Here is a 16,171-nt window from a genome sequence, read left to right as displayed (position 1 = left end):
TCGACTTCTAATTCTAGTAAGTTCTTGTTTTATTGTTCTTTGGTTTATGAGTTTACTTTAATCTCTTCTGGTTGAGTATTAGAGTAATCATTGCTAGCGTAAACGTGGTGTTTAGGCTAGGGTATTCATAGATATCCCCTGACTAGCTAGACTGTGGTAGTAGTGAGGAACGTGACATTTCCGAGTTACCTTTGCAGCCCACATCTCGTTAGCAGGAAGGGTAGGGTTTATAGGTGCGGGTCGAACATCCTTTGTGGTGTCTAGATTCCGTAAGCTTCCCCAATGGAACGAGACTACGGTTGCAGTCTTCTCTATACATCACTCACATCGAGAAACATTCTTTGTAGCCTAAAGGGATAGTAGCAATAGATTTGGTTAGTCAGATGCACCCTTTCTCCCAGTGGTAAAAATATAAATACGATACTCTGGAAAACCTCCCGGGTGAAATGCTCACCGATATCCGTGCGCTTGCGAATCATTTCCTTATTGCGTTACCAAATATCAACATCCTCTATCTCGATCTCCATCTCAAAAGAACCCAGATAGAGGCTCGGGGCTACTAGGTACATATCCTCAGAAAGGTCCCTAAAAATATTCCAAAAAACAAAAGACCCTCTAGCTTTTTATAACCAAATGGCAAGAGGTTTGAGGGCTACACTCAGTGAGTGTGTTTTTTCAAAAATAAAAAATACACATCACCTAGGAAAATTCTAAAAAAGATTGCTCCAAGGTTTCAATCAAAAAGAACGCAGATAAGACTTGTGCTTATTTGTCAAGACAGGAAGAAAAAAGGACGACTTTCAAGATCAACCATTTAGGGGCTTGTCGGTACGAGATCCCTAGGGTTCCTCACCGGCAGGTTATAGGAAGGTGGGTGTAACACCCATAGTTTTAGGAGTTCGTTTAGCACCTTGCTTAAAGCCTACAAGAAATCAACGAATCAAACATCAGTGTTTTAATTTTTGTTCGGTATGAAAAACAATTTTTGTAAACACAAGGACACATAGTTCATGATTAGAAAGTTTAGTTTTTGGAGAATTATCTTATGAAAAATAACTAAATATGTCTACAAGTTTTGCTTCCATCAGTTAGTAGGGAGTGTTAGCTATGACATGAAATGCTTGGTAGTTGAAAATAACAAAGTTTAAATCTTTTAAAAATTAGGACAAAAGTACTAGTGTATAATAGTTTTTAGTCGTAAGCTTGAATTCTCTAAGCTAATGAGCTTTTAGACAATGCTACTTTGGCATCCAAATTCTAACTAAAATGTTTAAACGATAGCCTCATGTTTTCGCATAGTTGGTTGCACTCAAGTGAGTACCCCAAGCTTGTCTTAAGTTGTGATCTTGTTGGGTGAGGCGTTGCATCTCGCAAGAATTACCCTATCATCACTTGAACACAATGCGATCCTTGTCGGGGCTCTCTGTTCATGAACTGGTGTTCCTGCGACGAACTCATCTTGGCACTCGCACATCTTCCCCTTGGGTCGTCCTTGGGTCAGGAGCCTTGAATGAAGGCTTAGCTGATAATATCATCTTCGGATTAGTGTATCTGGTTGGCTATTGACTGAGCAATTTAGTGGTGTTGGGAGCACTTTAAAATTCGTGCTCATAACCTTTTCTACCCGCTAGACTCTTGGGCGCGATCACCATGCGCGTAAGCGTAGTTCCGGGTCGACGTGGCATTCATCCACCGCCCATTCCACCTACACACCGAGCCGAGGTCTGCCTCCCTTGTCCCATTAGGTTAATGTCCATGTTGTGGTGTCTCTGCTTGTCTCCATGTTGTCGTGTGGCTCGGTCCGGCATGGTAGAGTGAGCATGGTCACCTTCCTGCTATCGTTGTCCATGCTCCACTAGAGTGGACTCACTTTGCTTTAATGTGTCGCACTATGCCCTCCCCTGCCTCATCCTCGTCGCACACGTATGGCATTGCTGCCACCGAGTGGGGTCCCATCTTAACTCGCTCGGTTCATGAGAGCATACTCTCCAAGGCCGCGCTTTGTGCTCCAACCGCCACTCCCCTTGTCTTATCAATTCGCCTAGCCTGAAGCCATCCAGTTTGATTCCTTGTGCTTGTCAAGGGAGTCAGTCAACCAAGCGACCAAGATCGAGATCTTACCATACTTTGGTGCGGACGAGTTTGGTGATTCCACGGCCGTCGGTCTTCTTGTCACCATGGATGGCCCAAATAGGGGTATGTCCCCAACCCTTGGGCAAAAGTTTGATTGATGGTGTTTCTAAGCTCGCACTGACCTCCTTGATCTGATGCTCTCGTCATTTGCCCTAGACTCTTGCTAGAGCAGTCGTGAGACAGCTATGTCCGTCTCACAGTGTCATCGTTCCACCTGCATGCACATGGCCAGGATGCCCCAAGCGTTCTCTATCTCAACCAACTACATAGCTAGCTTTTTGGTGAGTCCCTTATGCTCCTATGCAACTTCCTCTACCTTGGGAGTTCATAGGATTGCCAGAATGGATGTGCCACCGCCATGAGTAGCCGCACACTGTTGCAGCGTGTTAGAGAGCGTCCCTCCACGCGCTATAGTTCCCTAGCATCGTTGCGCGAGCTGTATTTGGTGTTCGGCCCTCTAGTTTGGGTGTAGCAGAGCCCAGGTGCTCGGCATAGTTTCTGTTGACGTCACCACGCCGCCGTGCACAGGTGCGCCAGGGGCTGACCCATGGAGAAAATGGGTAAGTCCAGGGGCTTGGGTGTGAAACATGTCTCACGGGTATTAGTGCGCTTGGTAGTTGTGTGATAACTTTTTAGCTTAGGGGTCCTTTTGTAAGAGTGCAAGCGGGTGCGGGCTCTCCTGTCATGGGCCGAATTGTTGGGTCGGCCTACTGTGGGCGCCTGGGCTTCCGGGCTGAATCCTCCACCAATGGCCTATTTGTTCTCCCAAATGTTTGTATAATTTAGTTTCTGGATTAAACTTGTAAAATCCATATCAATTTGTGTAGCTGTCCAAAAATAGTTAAACCAAATTTGTTAGCTTCCTAAAATCATGATCTACCTGCTAGTATATTTAGTTCTCATGGTCCCCTGCAGTTTCAGGAGTTCTCTAATTAGTTTGAAAAGCATAATAATGCTAACATGTGAACATGTATAAATTTTTGTAGTTAATATATGCTAGCAATAATTCTAGAAAATTCAAAATAGGTTCCTGGAATTATTATATACTCAATGTAATTTTTGTAGCTCCATAATAATTAGTTTGTCATGATAGTTAATGAACCCTAATATGATATATATTAAATAATTAAAATAGTTTAAATAACGCCTTGGGTTTGCTGGGATAAATAGTTAGATCGATCGTTTGGATGTGCAGCCTAGTACGTTAGTCATAGAGCTAGTTCGTTAGCAAGAGAGGTGACTTTCGTTGTTATTTATGTCTGTGTGATTGTCTCCACATGTTGGATCGTGGAGTCTCCTGAAGTTGGGGAAATGTTGGTGCCTTGACGGTCGTGTTGCCATGATGAAATGCTAACTTTAGTTATAAGTTACCCAGGCAAGTCCCAGTTCATAACCCCTATTATTCTTCTCCTTACTTTAATTTATGTTTGTGCATAATGTTTTAAGGAGTTGAATGAAACCCACTTGCATATATATCTTTATCCTACGAGTTCTACTAGTATGATAGGATCGTGTAGCTTGCTATGCTATAGGATCTCCGGTAGAAGTCGAGTGATTATTTGTCACTCACGAGACAAAGAAAATTTTATATTAATATTGTTGTCATATTATATATGGATAATAATTGGAGACCGGATGGAACGGTATTTGGATTTAGACTGTGGACCCGAGCGAGCCTCTAGTTGGACGTGTTCTGCCTGAGTCGTTTGAGGACGGTCCGTTCCTGTGGATAGTAGTTAGGTCACAGACTTTTATCCTGAGCATATACTTGCTTATGGGAGCAGGAAGACTCATTACTCTCTTGTCATGGGTTTCAGCTCTTTCCGGACCAACTGATTGGAGGCGGGGACAGATGGAGGTCTAAGCACCACAGTAAGGTCGGGCCGTATGTGTGGGGGCTTAAGATCCAAGTTTGGACGGGGACCTGGACACCTCGATAAGAGTGGAATGAGTTGGTCTTGTTTGTACTTGGGGTGCAGGCGAGGCGTGTGTTTTGGGATACCTAGCTAGGATACATTGATTCGTGAATCGCCATGGTTAGCAACGATCCGACTTGACTATGGTCTAGCACCATAGTAAGAATTGGAACTTGGAAGATGGTAAAATGGTTCTAATTTCTCAACCCTTGCATTGAATAGCATAGGTGCTCACATAGAATGGTTTATTAAAGAATGAATCATGACTACTAATAAAATGAGCTTTAAGGATGCACTTTTAGTAATGCTTCTGCTATGTAAGTAAACCACCGGATAGCCTTGCATAATCCTTGGAGTCTTTTATTCCTCATGACGGATAAGTCTTGTGGAGTACAATTGAGTACTTAGGGTTTGTTCTGCCCTGTTGCAAGTGGCAGGTGTTGCTGAGCTAACACTTGAGTGTGTGGATCCCTCCTAGTGGCCTCAGCGAGGATTTTACTTGCGATACAGATTTAGAATTTATTTCTTATCAACCTTTACCAAAAATGTTTTACAAGGAAAAGACTTATACTCTATTACTATTTCATGCATACAAATGTTCACCATGTTAATACTTAACTTGTCATTAAATGAATTATTATTTCTGCTCATGAATACTCTATTGTTTTAAAATAAGTGATGTAAGAAATGACTAATAATGTTGTAAGCTTGTTCTCTCATTTATGATATTGCCGGTAAAATGTGGTTTATCGAGTTCTCCCGCTGGGTGTGCTCGATGAAATCAAATGGTTTAATGATTTCTCTAGAGTACTTAGTGTCTAGTGAAAGACAAGTACTCTTGGAAGGTCATTAAACTAGACAGTTCTGCCACAGTGGGCCTTGACCTAGCCCACGATTCTAGAAGAGAGCGAAGCGAAGCGCGTCTCTGATTCTAAGTAGAATCGGGCCGGACTAGCTGGATTCTTATAGAAAGTACCTTCTATATTAAAAACATAACATTATCTATGAATCCATCTAGGATAAGAAATCGCTCCTCAGTCGTCTCTACTGATATAAAGAGAGCCTAAGGGCATCCCCTTGCAACGAGGAAAAATAGCTAAACAATACGGTACACTCAATACAACACAAAGGCTAACCCCGACTGAACATAAATGCTATTACTTGAGACTGAAGTCAAGGGCCTGAACTAGGATAAATCGACTGTCTCTTGCGTTAACCATCGAGTTCCAACATACGTTGAAGCCCGAACAACAATTCTGGGTACCCTGTGGTAGGCTATCGGTGGTAAAATATCGACAGATAGTAAGTTCAAAGATTAGGCACGATGCTTAGGCTATGTCTTGTCTTTAGATATGGCTAGCCCTCTAGATAGTTTATGGTAGCAATAGGTGGAGACAGCCCTATATGGCTGTGTATTCCACCATGTTAGGGCTAGCTAGTTATTAAATAGTAAGGCTCGTTGTATGGTGTGTCTAGTTTAATCAGGAGCATGTACGCCTCTTTACTGGATAAGGTCATTCTTGTCACTTAGTTATCTTGGTTACCTAGATTACACCCTTCTCTCCCTCTAGAAATAAGTAGAGATTAAACTACCTCTAGTTATCCTTAGTTATCTTTAATTATCTTAGTTATCTTTAGTTATCCTTTCTCTACTTATCGCCCATGCTAAAGTTATCCCTATCCATAGCCACCACCTCACTAATTGTCCCACTCATCCTAAGGAACCACCTACCCCGCCTTCCTCTGGGATCAAATAAATTTGACACCTGGTACTCCCAGGCGAAGTGCTACACAATAGTTTGTGTGCTTGCGGAATCCCTCACATCCAGCAGAACCATTGTCATGTATTTCTAGCATTGGGATTGACAACCCCGCTAAGTGATGCTAACAAATATCAAGAAGCATTTCTAGCGCCGTTACTTGTGATAGAGCTAAAACTTTATTCTAAGTAGTGACATTAAGAAGTGTCAACGACGTTCTTGCTTGTGTTCTCGATTCACTTGTAGGGAATCCTTCTTGGCGAGGTCAATGGCATTGCATGTGGTTGATAACCAACGGAGCTATGGTGTAATGGTTCAGAGTCTGAACCAGTCTTGGTTTGAAGCCTAGATCATGAACATCGAGTCTCCAACAATCGATGCTATCATACCTATCGGAAGATTAGGCCTTGTCTACTTCATGACCATTGGCTAGGACCCTTGCAGAACAGTTGGCAAATTAAATTGCACAATTTTCGGTCAAAACCAAGTTTTAGCTAGACCTCAATGAGAAAGGACTACCAAACTGTATCAAATGCCTTTGAGATCCAATTTCAGAAGGATGTCAGATTCTTTTGAGTTCTGTATGTCGGGTCCTTTTGAGTTCCGTTGTCCTCTTGTCATTTGTTGAACCGAAGAAAATTGTCTTGAATACTTCATGTTAAAATATAGTGTATTCTAGGATTTAAAATTCATTCTAAAATATAGTGTATTTGGAAAGAAAAAAATAATATTTACATAAATAAACAGAAATGCTAATGTACACCCATACGTTCTTAGAGCCAGTGACACGATTTTTACCGTGCCTCTAAGTGTAGGGCCCACACCTAACTCCGACTAAATAGCAAACGCGAGGCTACGCTTCGTGCGACTTCGACGTGGTGGCACCTCTATCTCCCCCAACGCTCCTCTCTCTCTCTCTTAGCGCTGGCAAGCGCCACCGGCACCCTGGTGAGCCCAGCCCGTGCCCGCACCTCTACCCGCGCAGCTCGTCAGCCATGGTGGATCCGACGAGGTAGGTCTTCTTCTACTAGTTAGGGTTCTAATGAGCCTCTCCCCCAGCCTGTCCTTGTCCTTCCACAAAAAAAAAATTCTTTGTGATTTATGCGAAGGAGTAACCTGGGGGAAAGGAAGAACCGAGGGCGAGTTGAATCATCATAGTACGGTCAAAAAATCGTGTGCTAGAACAAGGTGATACACCCGAAAGCCAGGTGGACAGACCCTAAATACAAATACATGGTTATTTTGTACAATGAAAGTAATTCATGTACACACCATATTTTGTATAAGGACACTAAGAGTTCACCCTTTAATCACGCGAAATAAAATCAGATTTCAATAGATTAAGATGTTAAAGGATAGATGCATCAATATGCACTCTTCCTTTTTTTTGTTTAAGAATGGTCAGAATGCACAATATTTCAAGATAGATGAAGTACACCTTCCCTCGACAAACTAAAAGCAGTACACATATTACATATATAGTAAAAAACATTAAACTGGAACTAAGTCATATCCCAAAATCACTCACTTCAGGGTTACACAAAATGGCACAAAAGGAGAAATAGTTGCAATTGTTACGGAACGTTTTTTTTTAATTAGACGGGAGTTTTATTACGTCGCTCACGCATAACCAGTCATGCCAACGCTGGGAGTTGTCTTACTGATCCTTTTTGCAGCTTGGCTAGTGGCCTTAGAATAGTACATGTAGAAGTAGACGTCCAGAATCATGGTGAACACCACGAAGACTGCTCCAGCGATAAACACTCCTTTGCGCAGAGATTGGCAAGTCCAGTTACCAGCATATACCATATCCTTATACTTGGTGTGGTATGCATTCTTTGTTGCTCCAGCAATTAGGCAGGCCTCTGCAACTGCAAATGTGATCCTGTAAATACGTGTCAAGAAAATTTAATTAGTGGGCTACAAAACATAGTACGTAATTTTTTTTTCTTGTCATGTGTGACAGAGCATAGAAACAACCATGAAGATGTGAAGTATATGATGGACCAGGCTCGGCTTCCTCCTGGTGCAAGTGGTGCACCAAAGCACATGCATTTCGTAACACCCATAAGCAGTGAGTGGCCTGAGAGAAGAAAGAGGAAAGCACCAACACCATAGCCAGTAGCAATATCGGAGTCATAAACACAAAATGTGGTATTGGAGCTGTCTGTGACTATTGAACCCTGTTACAAAAATGTAAAAGGCAACAAAAAATTCATTATCAGTCGAACATGCAGCTCTTATAAATATGTTCTAGCAAACTAATTTCCTTTTTTTATTCGTCAAATCCCACAGCACATGCTGCATGGTTTTGACACATGAACCTAATGATTATATTGCCTTATACTCCTTCCATACCCATAAAACAAGTCGTTTTGGACAATGGCACAACCAACAAAGTCTAACTTTGACTTATTGTTTCTATAAAAATATTTATCAAAAAGTGGTATAGATATATTTTTATGAAAGTATTTTTCAAGACAAATCTATTCATATGGTTTTAAATTCAACGACTTAAAAGTTATTCATGATTTATATTCCCAATGTTTGACCTAAACCTTGTCCAAAACGACTTGTTTTATGGGTATGGAGGGAGTATACTCTCAAAAGATTGTGACCCGTTTTTAAATAGATCGGATAGTTAGTTACTTTTTAGAAGGTAATAGGTGAAATATGAAAAGTTTTAGATATAAGGATTTTTTAGATTTAATTGGTGCATACATGATCTATTTGATATAACATAACTTAATTAGAACAAACTAACTATATTTTTTTGATGCACTTGTAACTTAGGCCTGCCAACGTGCCCAACATACATGCATGTACATGAAACTTTTATGTGCATATACAAAACTTACAATGGCTACATGTTTGATTAGAAGGTCCTCTCACTACAGTTTTAATTGGTTCCTATAATGTATACTTCACTATGTAATGTGTTAGATTGTAACATATAGAAGAGGTGTTTATTTGCTTCTCAATATAGAACAGCTTGTACACTCTACTATAACCTTCTTCTATTTTCTTTTTCACCGGATCATTGGCAATTTGCATGGCTCTTGCATTATCACATAGAAGAGGTGTGGCAACATCACAAGAAATACCAAAATCAGCCAATAACCATTGGAGCCATACAGTCCCTGCAAAAGTAGTAGAAAGCGCTCGAGATACAGCTGCTTGCTTCTTGGACTTCCAAGTAAGAGGAGAAGAGCCAAGAAGGATGCTATATCCTATGATGGAACAGCGATCTGTTCTATCACTCGCCCAAGTAGAGTCTGAGTAAGCATGCTGAAGCGGTAAGATCTTGTTGTACCCCATCAGCAGGATGAAATTGCAAGTGAAGATCCATAGGTGTAGCAGCAATTCAATTATCATTGATGCATGAACGAGCGGTAAGATCTTGTATGTACTTAGACTAAGAAAGATGGTATCCTTTGGTAGATTGCATGATCTCAATGCCTAAGAAGTGACTAACAGGAACCAAATCAGACATCTGAAATTTACCTCACATGAGAAATGTGATCCTCATCATCACTCGTAATCAGCATCAACATACAGAAGAAGCAAAGTATGATCACGTGGTGACAAATGAAAAAAAAATTTGGGTCATGATCATTGGGTAAAAAACTAGGATCCCGTAACACTTGTGCCAATCACGAGGAGCCTGTTTAAAGCCATATAAAGCACGGCGAAGACAACAAACATATCCTTGGGAAGCAACAACACCTAGGCTGGTTGCATATAAACTTCTTGAGTCAAATCACCATGAAGAAAAGAATTATTTACATCTATTTGAGATATAGGCCAAGAAGAAGCTGCCACTATAATTAAGCAACTAGTGCAAATGTCTCATCATAATCTGGACCTGACTTGGTCTTAACTTTGAATACCCACTTAGATGTAATAGATATCGTGTGCGATCCCTGGAGAAGAATTTGGAAAACTTGGGCTCCCCCACGCTGTAAGTTTTTCATCTAGTTAGTGGTTCATAATCGGGTGTGGACAGCTGACCGGCTAGCAAAAAGAAATCTGCCACATCCAGAATCTTGTCCCTTATGTGATCAAGTGGATGAAACAATAAATCATCTGCTAGTGGGCTGTGTTTTTGCTCGACAAGTCTGGACCTTGGTTTTGGAACAAATAGGTCTGTTGCTTGTGGCACCACAGCATAATGTGTCTCGTTTCTCGAGGTGGTGGAAGAGATCAATTGCTGCTGTCCCAAAAGAAATACGTAAAGGCCTCAACTCTTTAATAATTTTGGTGGCATGGGAGATATGGAAGCATCGCAACTCTTGTGTGTTTGATAACAAGAGGCCGAACATTCAGGAGGTTTTTAGAGCTATTAGCTCGGAGGGGGAACTTTGGTGCTCAGCCGGTGCCTCCAAGCTCCAGGAACTTGTTCTCAGGTCGCGGCCCTTTGAGACATAAAGCTTGAAGGATCTTGGTCGCTTATGAATGTCAAGTCTGTAACTTAGTTCCCAAGGGGTTTGTGTCTGGTGTGTGTGTGTGTGTGTGAGTGTGTGTGGGTGTGTTAGCTGGGTCTTTCTTGACCCTTGTAAGACCTTTCTTCTACCTTAATGAAATGACACGCAGCTCTCCTGCGTTGTTCGAGAAAAAAAAAAGATATCGTGTGCGATGGCAACAAAACAAGATCCCAACTTATTGTACGATCAAGAGCAGATCAAGAGCAGCAAGCTGCTCTGACATAGCCAATTGCCATTCTGGAATACAAGAAGCTTCTTAATAAGTGGATGGTTCATCAACAACAGCATTCACACGGGAAAACCATACTTGTCTTTGGGACGAAGAGTATTACGATCTCAAAGATCATAACATGGAACATTCTGCAACTCAGCAGGACTGTCCAAGCTGGAAGAACTGGATGGAAGAGCAGTAGGGTCTTTGGGATGACGGTTGAAAACATGTTTGATAGCTGGTTTGGAAAAAGAGTGAAGTGGCAAAGGTAGAGGAGGTGATGATGGAAGTGGAGGAGGGGAAGGCGATAGATGTGGAAATGGTGTGACATGTGTAGGTGGCATGATGGAAATAGAAGAATCAGGAATGACTGCAATGAACGGAGAAGGTATGTTGGCATCATCACTAGATGAGATAGAAGGAAGGTATAAAATGATGTGGACTCTGTGGGTGAGTGCGAGGGTTGTGTATAGGGCTAGTAAAAGAAAGGACGGTTCTCAACAAAGGTTCTCACAAGAGATACGTATGCATCACGAAGAAGAATCATAACACCGATAACCTTTATGCTCAGAGGTGCACGCAAAACATAGCATGTACATCCAAATAACTCTTAGATGATCATAGCTCGGAGGGGTACCAAAAAGAACACCAGGACATTTGCTGCAGTTTTGAAGACGGTTGTCTATTGATAAGATAGACAACTGTGGAAACAACTTCACCCAAAAATGAGAAGGGACAAAAGATAAAATCAAAAGTGTTCGAGCTATATCTATAAGATGACGATGTTTTCGTTTAGCAGCACCATTCTCAGCATGAGCGCCAGGGCAAGAGAACTGAGCAAGAGTACCATCTGAGGACAAAAATTGTCAAAAAAACATCGGACAAATACTCATCAACAAAATTAGAGCGAAAACCTAATAGGTGTAGAAAACGGTGTGTAAACCATGTGAGCAAACGACTTATAAATGGAACACAATTGAGAGCGATGCTTCATGAAATAAACCCATGTATAGCGACAATGATCATCAATAAAAACAACATAACATTTATGACCACCCTTTGTCGCAAAGGATGAAGGGCCCCATACATATGAGTGAATAAGATCAAATGGCTTAGTGGAATAAGAAGTGCTACTATAATATGGAAGCTCTACCTGTTTACCCAGCTTGCTACCTATGCAGTGAAAAGTAAACTCAACAGAAACATGCCCCAAAGATCCTTGATGAATAATGGTGGGCAAATGAGATCCACGTAGATGTCCAAGATGATGATGCCATTTTGCAAAAGATGAGGTTGGTGATGACACAGCTCATGACACACGAGCAGGAGTAACGATAGAAGGAAGATGCAAGGTGTCCAAGACATAGAGGTTAGTAGAATCTCTACGCCTATGACCAGTCTCAACAACTCTCTATTGCTACGGTCCTGAATAAAACAAGACAAATCATCAATCCAATGAAGCAGTTCATATCAGCAATTTGACCAACGGATAGCAAATTCATAGATAGCTTTGGGACCAAGAAATATCAGTTACTCAAAAATGAAGAGAGGAAAAAGTTCTCTCATGAGTAACATGACAAGATATGCCATCAGCTGTGTATATAGCAGTGCCATCAACAATTTGCTTGCAATTAATCAATTGAGTCTTGTTTGATGTTACATGAGAAGAGAATCCGGAATCCAAAACTCAAGATTGAGGAGCAATGTTATGAGATGCAGCAGCTACAGAGATCCAGTGATAGCAGGAGCTAGTATTCTGAATTCTGACACAACACTAGCAATACTGCAGCAGACGACAAACCCAAACAGAGCAGACTCCACTGATCCTTTGCCAATCAGGCAGACGAGGAAGGCAAGCAGCAGAAAAGCAGATCAAGTAATACCAGAGAATCACCAAAACAACAGAGCGGCACCAAAACAAAGGAAGACGATCCAGTGGCCCTTCTGCTCCAAGGCTGGATGGATGGTCATACACCTCTACTTCCAAGAACAGGCAAATGTGTCGCGCGGGAAGAGCGGGCGGACGCACGCGCCTGAAGGGGTCCGAATCGAGACGAGCAGCACGCTGGAAGACGACGCGAGTCACGACTCTGCCACACGTGTGAAGACCGCGCGGATGACACGTGCACAAGCAGGTTGCACGGACGATGCGCGCACGGGCGGGTGGCGCAATTGACTCATGCAAGAACGGGCGGGCGTACTCACGCACAGTCAAGGCCGGAGAAGAAATAGTGAAACTGCGACTGCCCCGAGCATGATGAAGACGGGCCGAAGGCAGAAAACGACTGGCCGACCGCGATAGGGCTGCAATTGGCAGCATGAAGGACGAAGGAGCCGCGAGAAGCGGCGGACGACCGGCACATGCAAAGAGAGTGCTGCTGGATGGAAAAAAAATGGATCTTGGGTGATTAGGGATTTTTGCGGCGAATGGTTTTTGCGGCTGATGCTGATAACCCAGGTGTCGCTGTTTTGTTGTGAGAAAAAAATACTATACCATGGCTGATAAGTTCAAGCGAACATGGCAAGCCCTAATTCGACCCGTAAACCTTGCTCTGACACCATGTTACGAACCAGAGGACACAGAGGATCTCAGGAAAACAGAAGAACACTCCAGTAGAAAATGAAATGAATATGACAATGGACATCCTTGCTTGCTTTGGTGATGGTTCTGGTCTTCAAAACCAATATGCAAAGCTGTGTGATACCATTTAGATGTGAACAAGATCAGTTACAAGTGGTCACCTCCACCCTGTCATGTGACACAATGGATTTTTCTTACTTATTTAGGTTTACCAATGTCAACCAAGAAATTAAGGAAAGCTGATCTATTACCTTGGATTGAAAAGATTAGCAATAAACTTCCAGGATGGCAAGCACCACCGATGAAGTTAGCAGGTCGAACAGCTTGGGTTCATTTTGTTCTCTGCTATACATATCTACGTGCTAATAGCAATAAATGTTCCCAAGTGGTTTATCTGGGCAGTAGATAAAATTTTCTGTGCATTTCTTTGGAAAGGGCGAGAGAATGCTAATGGAGGTAATTGTTTGGTAGCTTGGGATAAAGTGCAGCAACCACTGGACTTGGGAGGGCTGGTGATCCTTAATCTTGAAATAATGAGCTGGTCATTACAGATACGATGGCTCTGGTTAAAAAAGACTGACTCTAATAGGCCATGGACTGGTCTTGATCTCTACATACATCCCAATGCAGTGATCCTGATTAGGAATGCTGTCGAGTCCCAGGGAAATGGAAATTGTACACTGTTTTGGAGTGAATGGCTCTTAGCAGTCCTCGACAGACTCCAAAAATTTCGAACAGTAGCAATGACACTTCAAGATCAGAGATGGCCAGGAGATATTCAAGGAGGGCTCTCCCTGATTGGGTTATTTGAGAATTTCCAATTATGGGATGTACTTTATGTGATGGTGCTATCACAAAAGGTGGATCAGCACATCTGGAGACTGTATGTTTTGGAAATATTTTCATCCAAATTGACATAACATGCCCTTTCCAATGGGGCAATTTCCTTTGAATCATGGCGCCGATTGTGGAAATCTTGGGCTCCACCTAAATGTAAGATCTTCCTATTGTTGGCAATCCAAAACAGATGCTGGACGACCGATGGACTGTCCAAAAGACACCTACCACATCCTGCTCAGTATCCCCTGTGCGATCAGCCTGATGAAGATGTTCAACATCTGCTCACTTCCTGTGTCTTTGCACAACTGCTCTGGTCGTGAATCTTCATACCAATGTGATTGCAGGAGCTGGTTCCCAAGGACATGAATCTTCTTTTGCCAGGTCGTGGCGCAAATCAATCAAGAAAGTTCAGAAGGACAAGAGGAAGGGAGTGAATACTGTCTTTATCTTGGGAGCTTGGCTACATTGGAAAGTTCAGTCTTTGAACATCAGTTTGCAAATTGTCCGCTGTTTGGCACATAGAACAAATCTCAGGGCCAGGAGCTAGAGACTAGAGAGGCATGCCGAACTTTAGAACATGCAAACTATTAGTTGTTCGTAACTTCGTATTAATTTGTTGGCAGTGAGACAAAAAGTTGTTATTTGTAAGATCTAGTATTTGGTTGGTTCAAGATTGTAAGTTGCTTGATATAAATTGCTTCATGAAGAAACAATAGACAGTAAGTCTTTCCCAAGAGATTGACTGCCCACTATGTTTCAACATGTGGAGAATTTATGCTGAGACTATTTTCAACAATAGAACTTCAGCGCAAAGCACTGGCACAGCTTCATTGAGGCCCAAACGGCCATGGCCCTTCCTAATTTTCCATATTGCTTTGAAGATTTATATTTAACCATGCTTAAATAATGCTAATGTCACAATTTTAGCACTGGTGATGCCCCTCTAACATTTATGTGAAGCTTCACCAATGGCGCAAAGATATAAGGTATCAAAAATCATCAGACAAGTAAGAATTCCATGTGCAAAATCCACTAAGACATAAATCAGCACATGGTAATTGATAACACATAGATGATAGCATAGCAAAGTATGAACAGGCATGGACTGTAGGTGACTTATTTGTGTAAACAATACAGATAACTAAAATTGATATCTTTTAAGACATTCTATACCACCAGTAATCCCGAAGTCCATGCCCTTCCTTTAACGTGAAGAACAACAAACAATGGTGCAGATAAGTTACTGGAAACGAAGCAATGCTAGTTCAGTGATTAGTGCTACCGTTGCGATTGAAAGAATTGGGACTGGGATAGTGGGATATCAGCACAGCGCTTGCAGAGTGTTCATGTTCACTTTTATAATTTGTTGATTTCAACATTATAAATATAAAAAGAAGGACAGTCGTAAGCAATTAGTAAAACCAAATAGCAGGAAATCCTCAATAAAAACATTAAAATTCAACACCAGATCTCTACGCGTCTTTACGATGCAGGGGGTGTATGTATGGTAGGGGCGTGGGGCCGTGGGGGCGGATTGCTGCATGCTTGGTTATGAATGCGGTAGGCAAAGAGAAAAGGACAACTTGCGGGAGTGTTAGTACCGTGCTGCGGCGGCGCTCTGCGGCAATGGCGAAGCCGAAGGCGGTCAGGCAGATGGCGATCACCAAAATGTGCACCAGTATGGAGCTGCTCCCCGTATTCCCCATAGCCAACCCTCGTCGATTACCTCTCTTCTCGCCGCAGTAGCTTGGGATGGGGAAAGGGAAAGTTATGCGAGCAGTAGGCCAACGCCGCTCTTCCTTTTCTTTTCTACTCGGGGTTGATTAAAACCCACTTCAGCAGAGCTCGGAGCTGTGGCTCATCCGCAGGTCGACATCCGTCTCTTCACGTTTTGCAAAACGCCTCTTTGTGACAAACAAGGCCTTTTTAATTTCTAAAAATTCTCAAATTTTTTCAAAATTTTTCATCACATCAAATCTTTAGACACATGTATAGAACATTAAATATAGTTAAAAAATGACTAATTGTACGGTTTGTCTGTAATTTGCGACATAAATCTTTTCAGCCTACGGTAGCCAAACTCAAAATTTTTTACCAACTAAACAACGCCCAACAAGCAATCCAACCAGTTTGTTAATTGAATTTGTGCCATTATATTTTTTCTATTTTGAAGCGCACCATTACTATTCAACAAACTACACCAGTGTCATTATAATTCCGCGCTTGGTTAAGCCACGCCACTATGT

The 16,171-nt window shown here is 42.0% G+C and overlaps 1 protein-coding gene across 1 annotated transcript; it reads right to left on the bottom strand.

Annotated features, from left to right (window-relative positions):
* Positions 7,150-15,781, bottom strand: LOC8085359. Its single transcript, XM_002436985.2, has 3 exons — positions 15,527-15,781; positions 7,790-7,992; positions 7,150-7,694 (listed from the first exon to the last, which is right to left on the bottom strand). The coding sequence occupies exons 1-3, from the start codon at positions 15,629-15,631 to the stop codon at positions 7,430-7,432; spliced, it is 573 nt and encodes a 190-aa protein (XP_002437030.1). The 5' UTR covers positions 15,632-15,781; the 3' UTR covers positions 7,150-7,429.

This window comes from Sorghum bicolor, chromosome 10 (genome assembly GCF_000003195.3).
Source record: "Sorghum bicolor cultivar BTx623 chromosome 10, Sorghum_bicolor_NCBIv3, whole genome shotgun sequence".
Taxonomy (NCBI): Eukaryota; Viridiplantae; Streptophyta; class Magnoliopsida; order Poales; family Poaceae; genus Sorghum; species Sorghum bicolor.
Note: the sequence above shows the minus strand (reverse complement) of the source record. Positions and strands in the feature narration are given on the sequence as shown.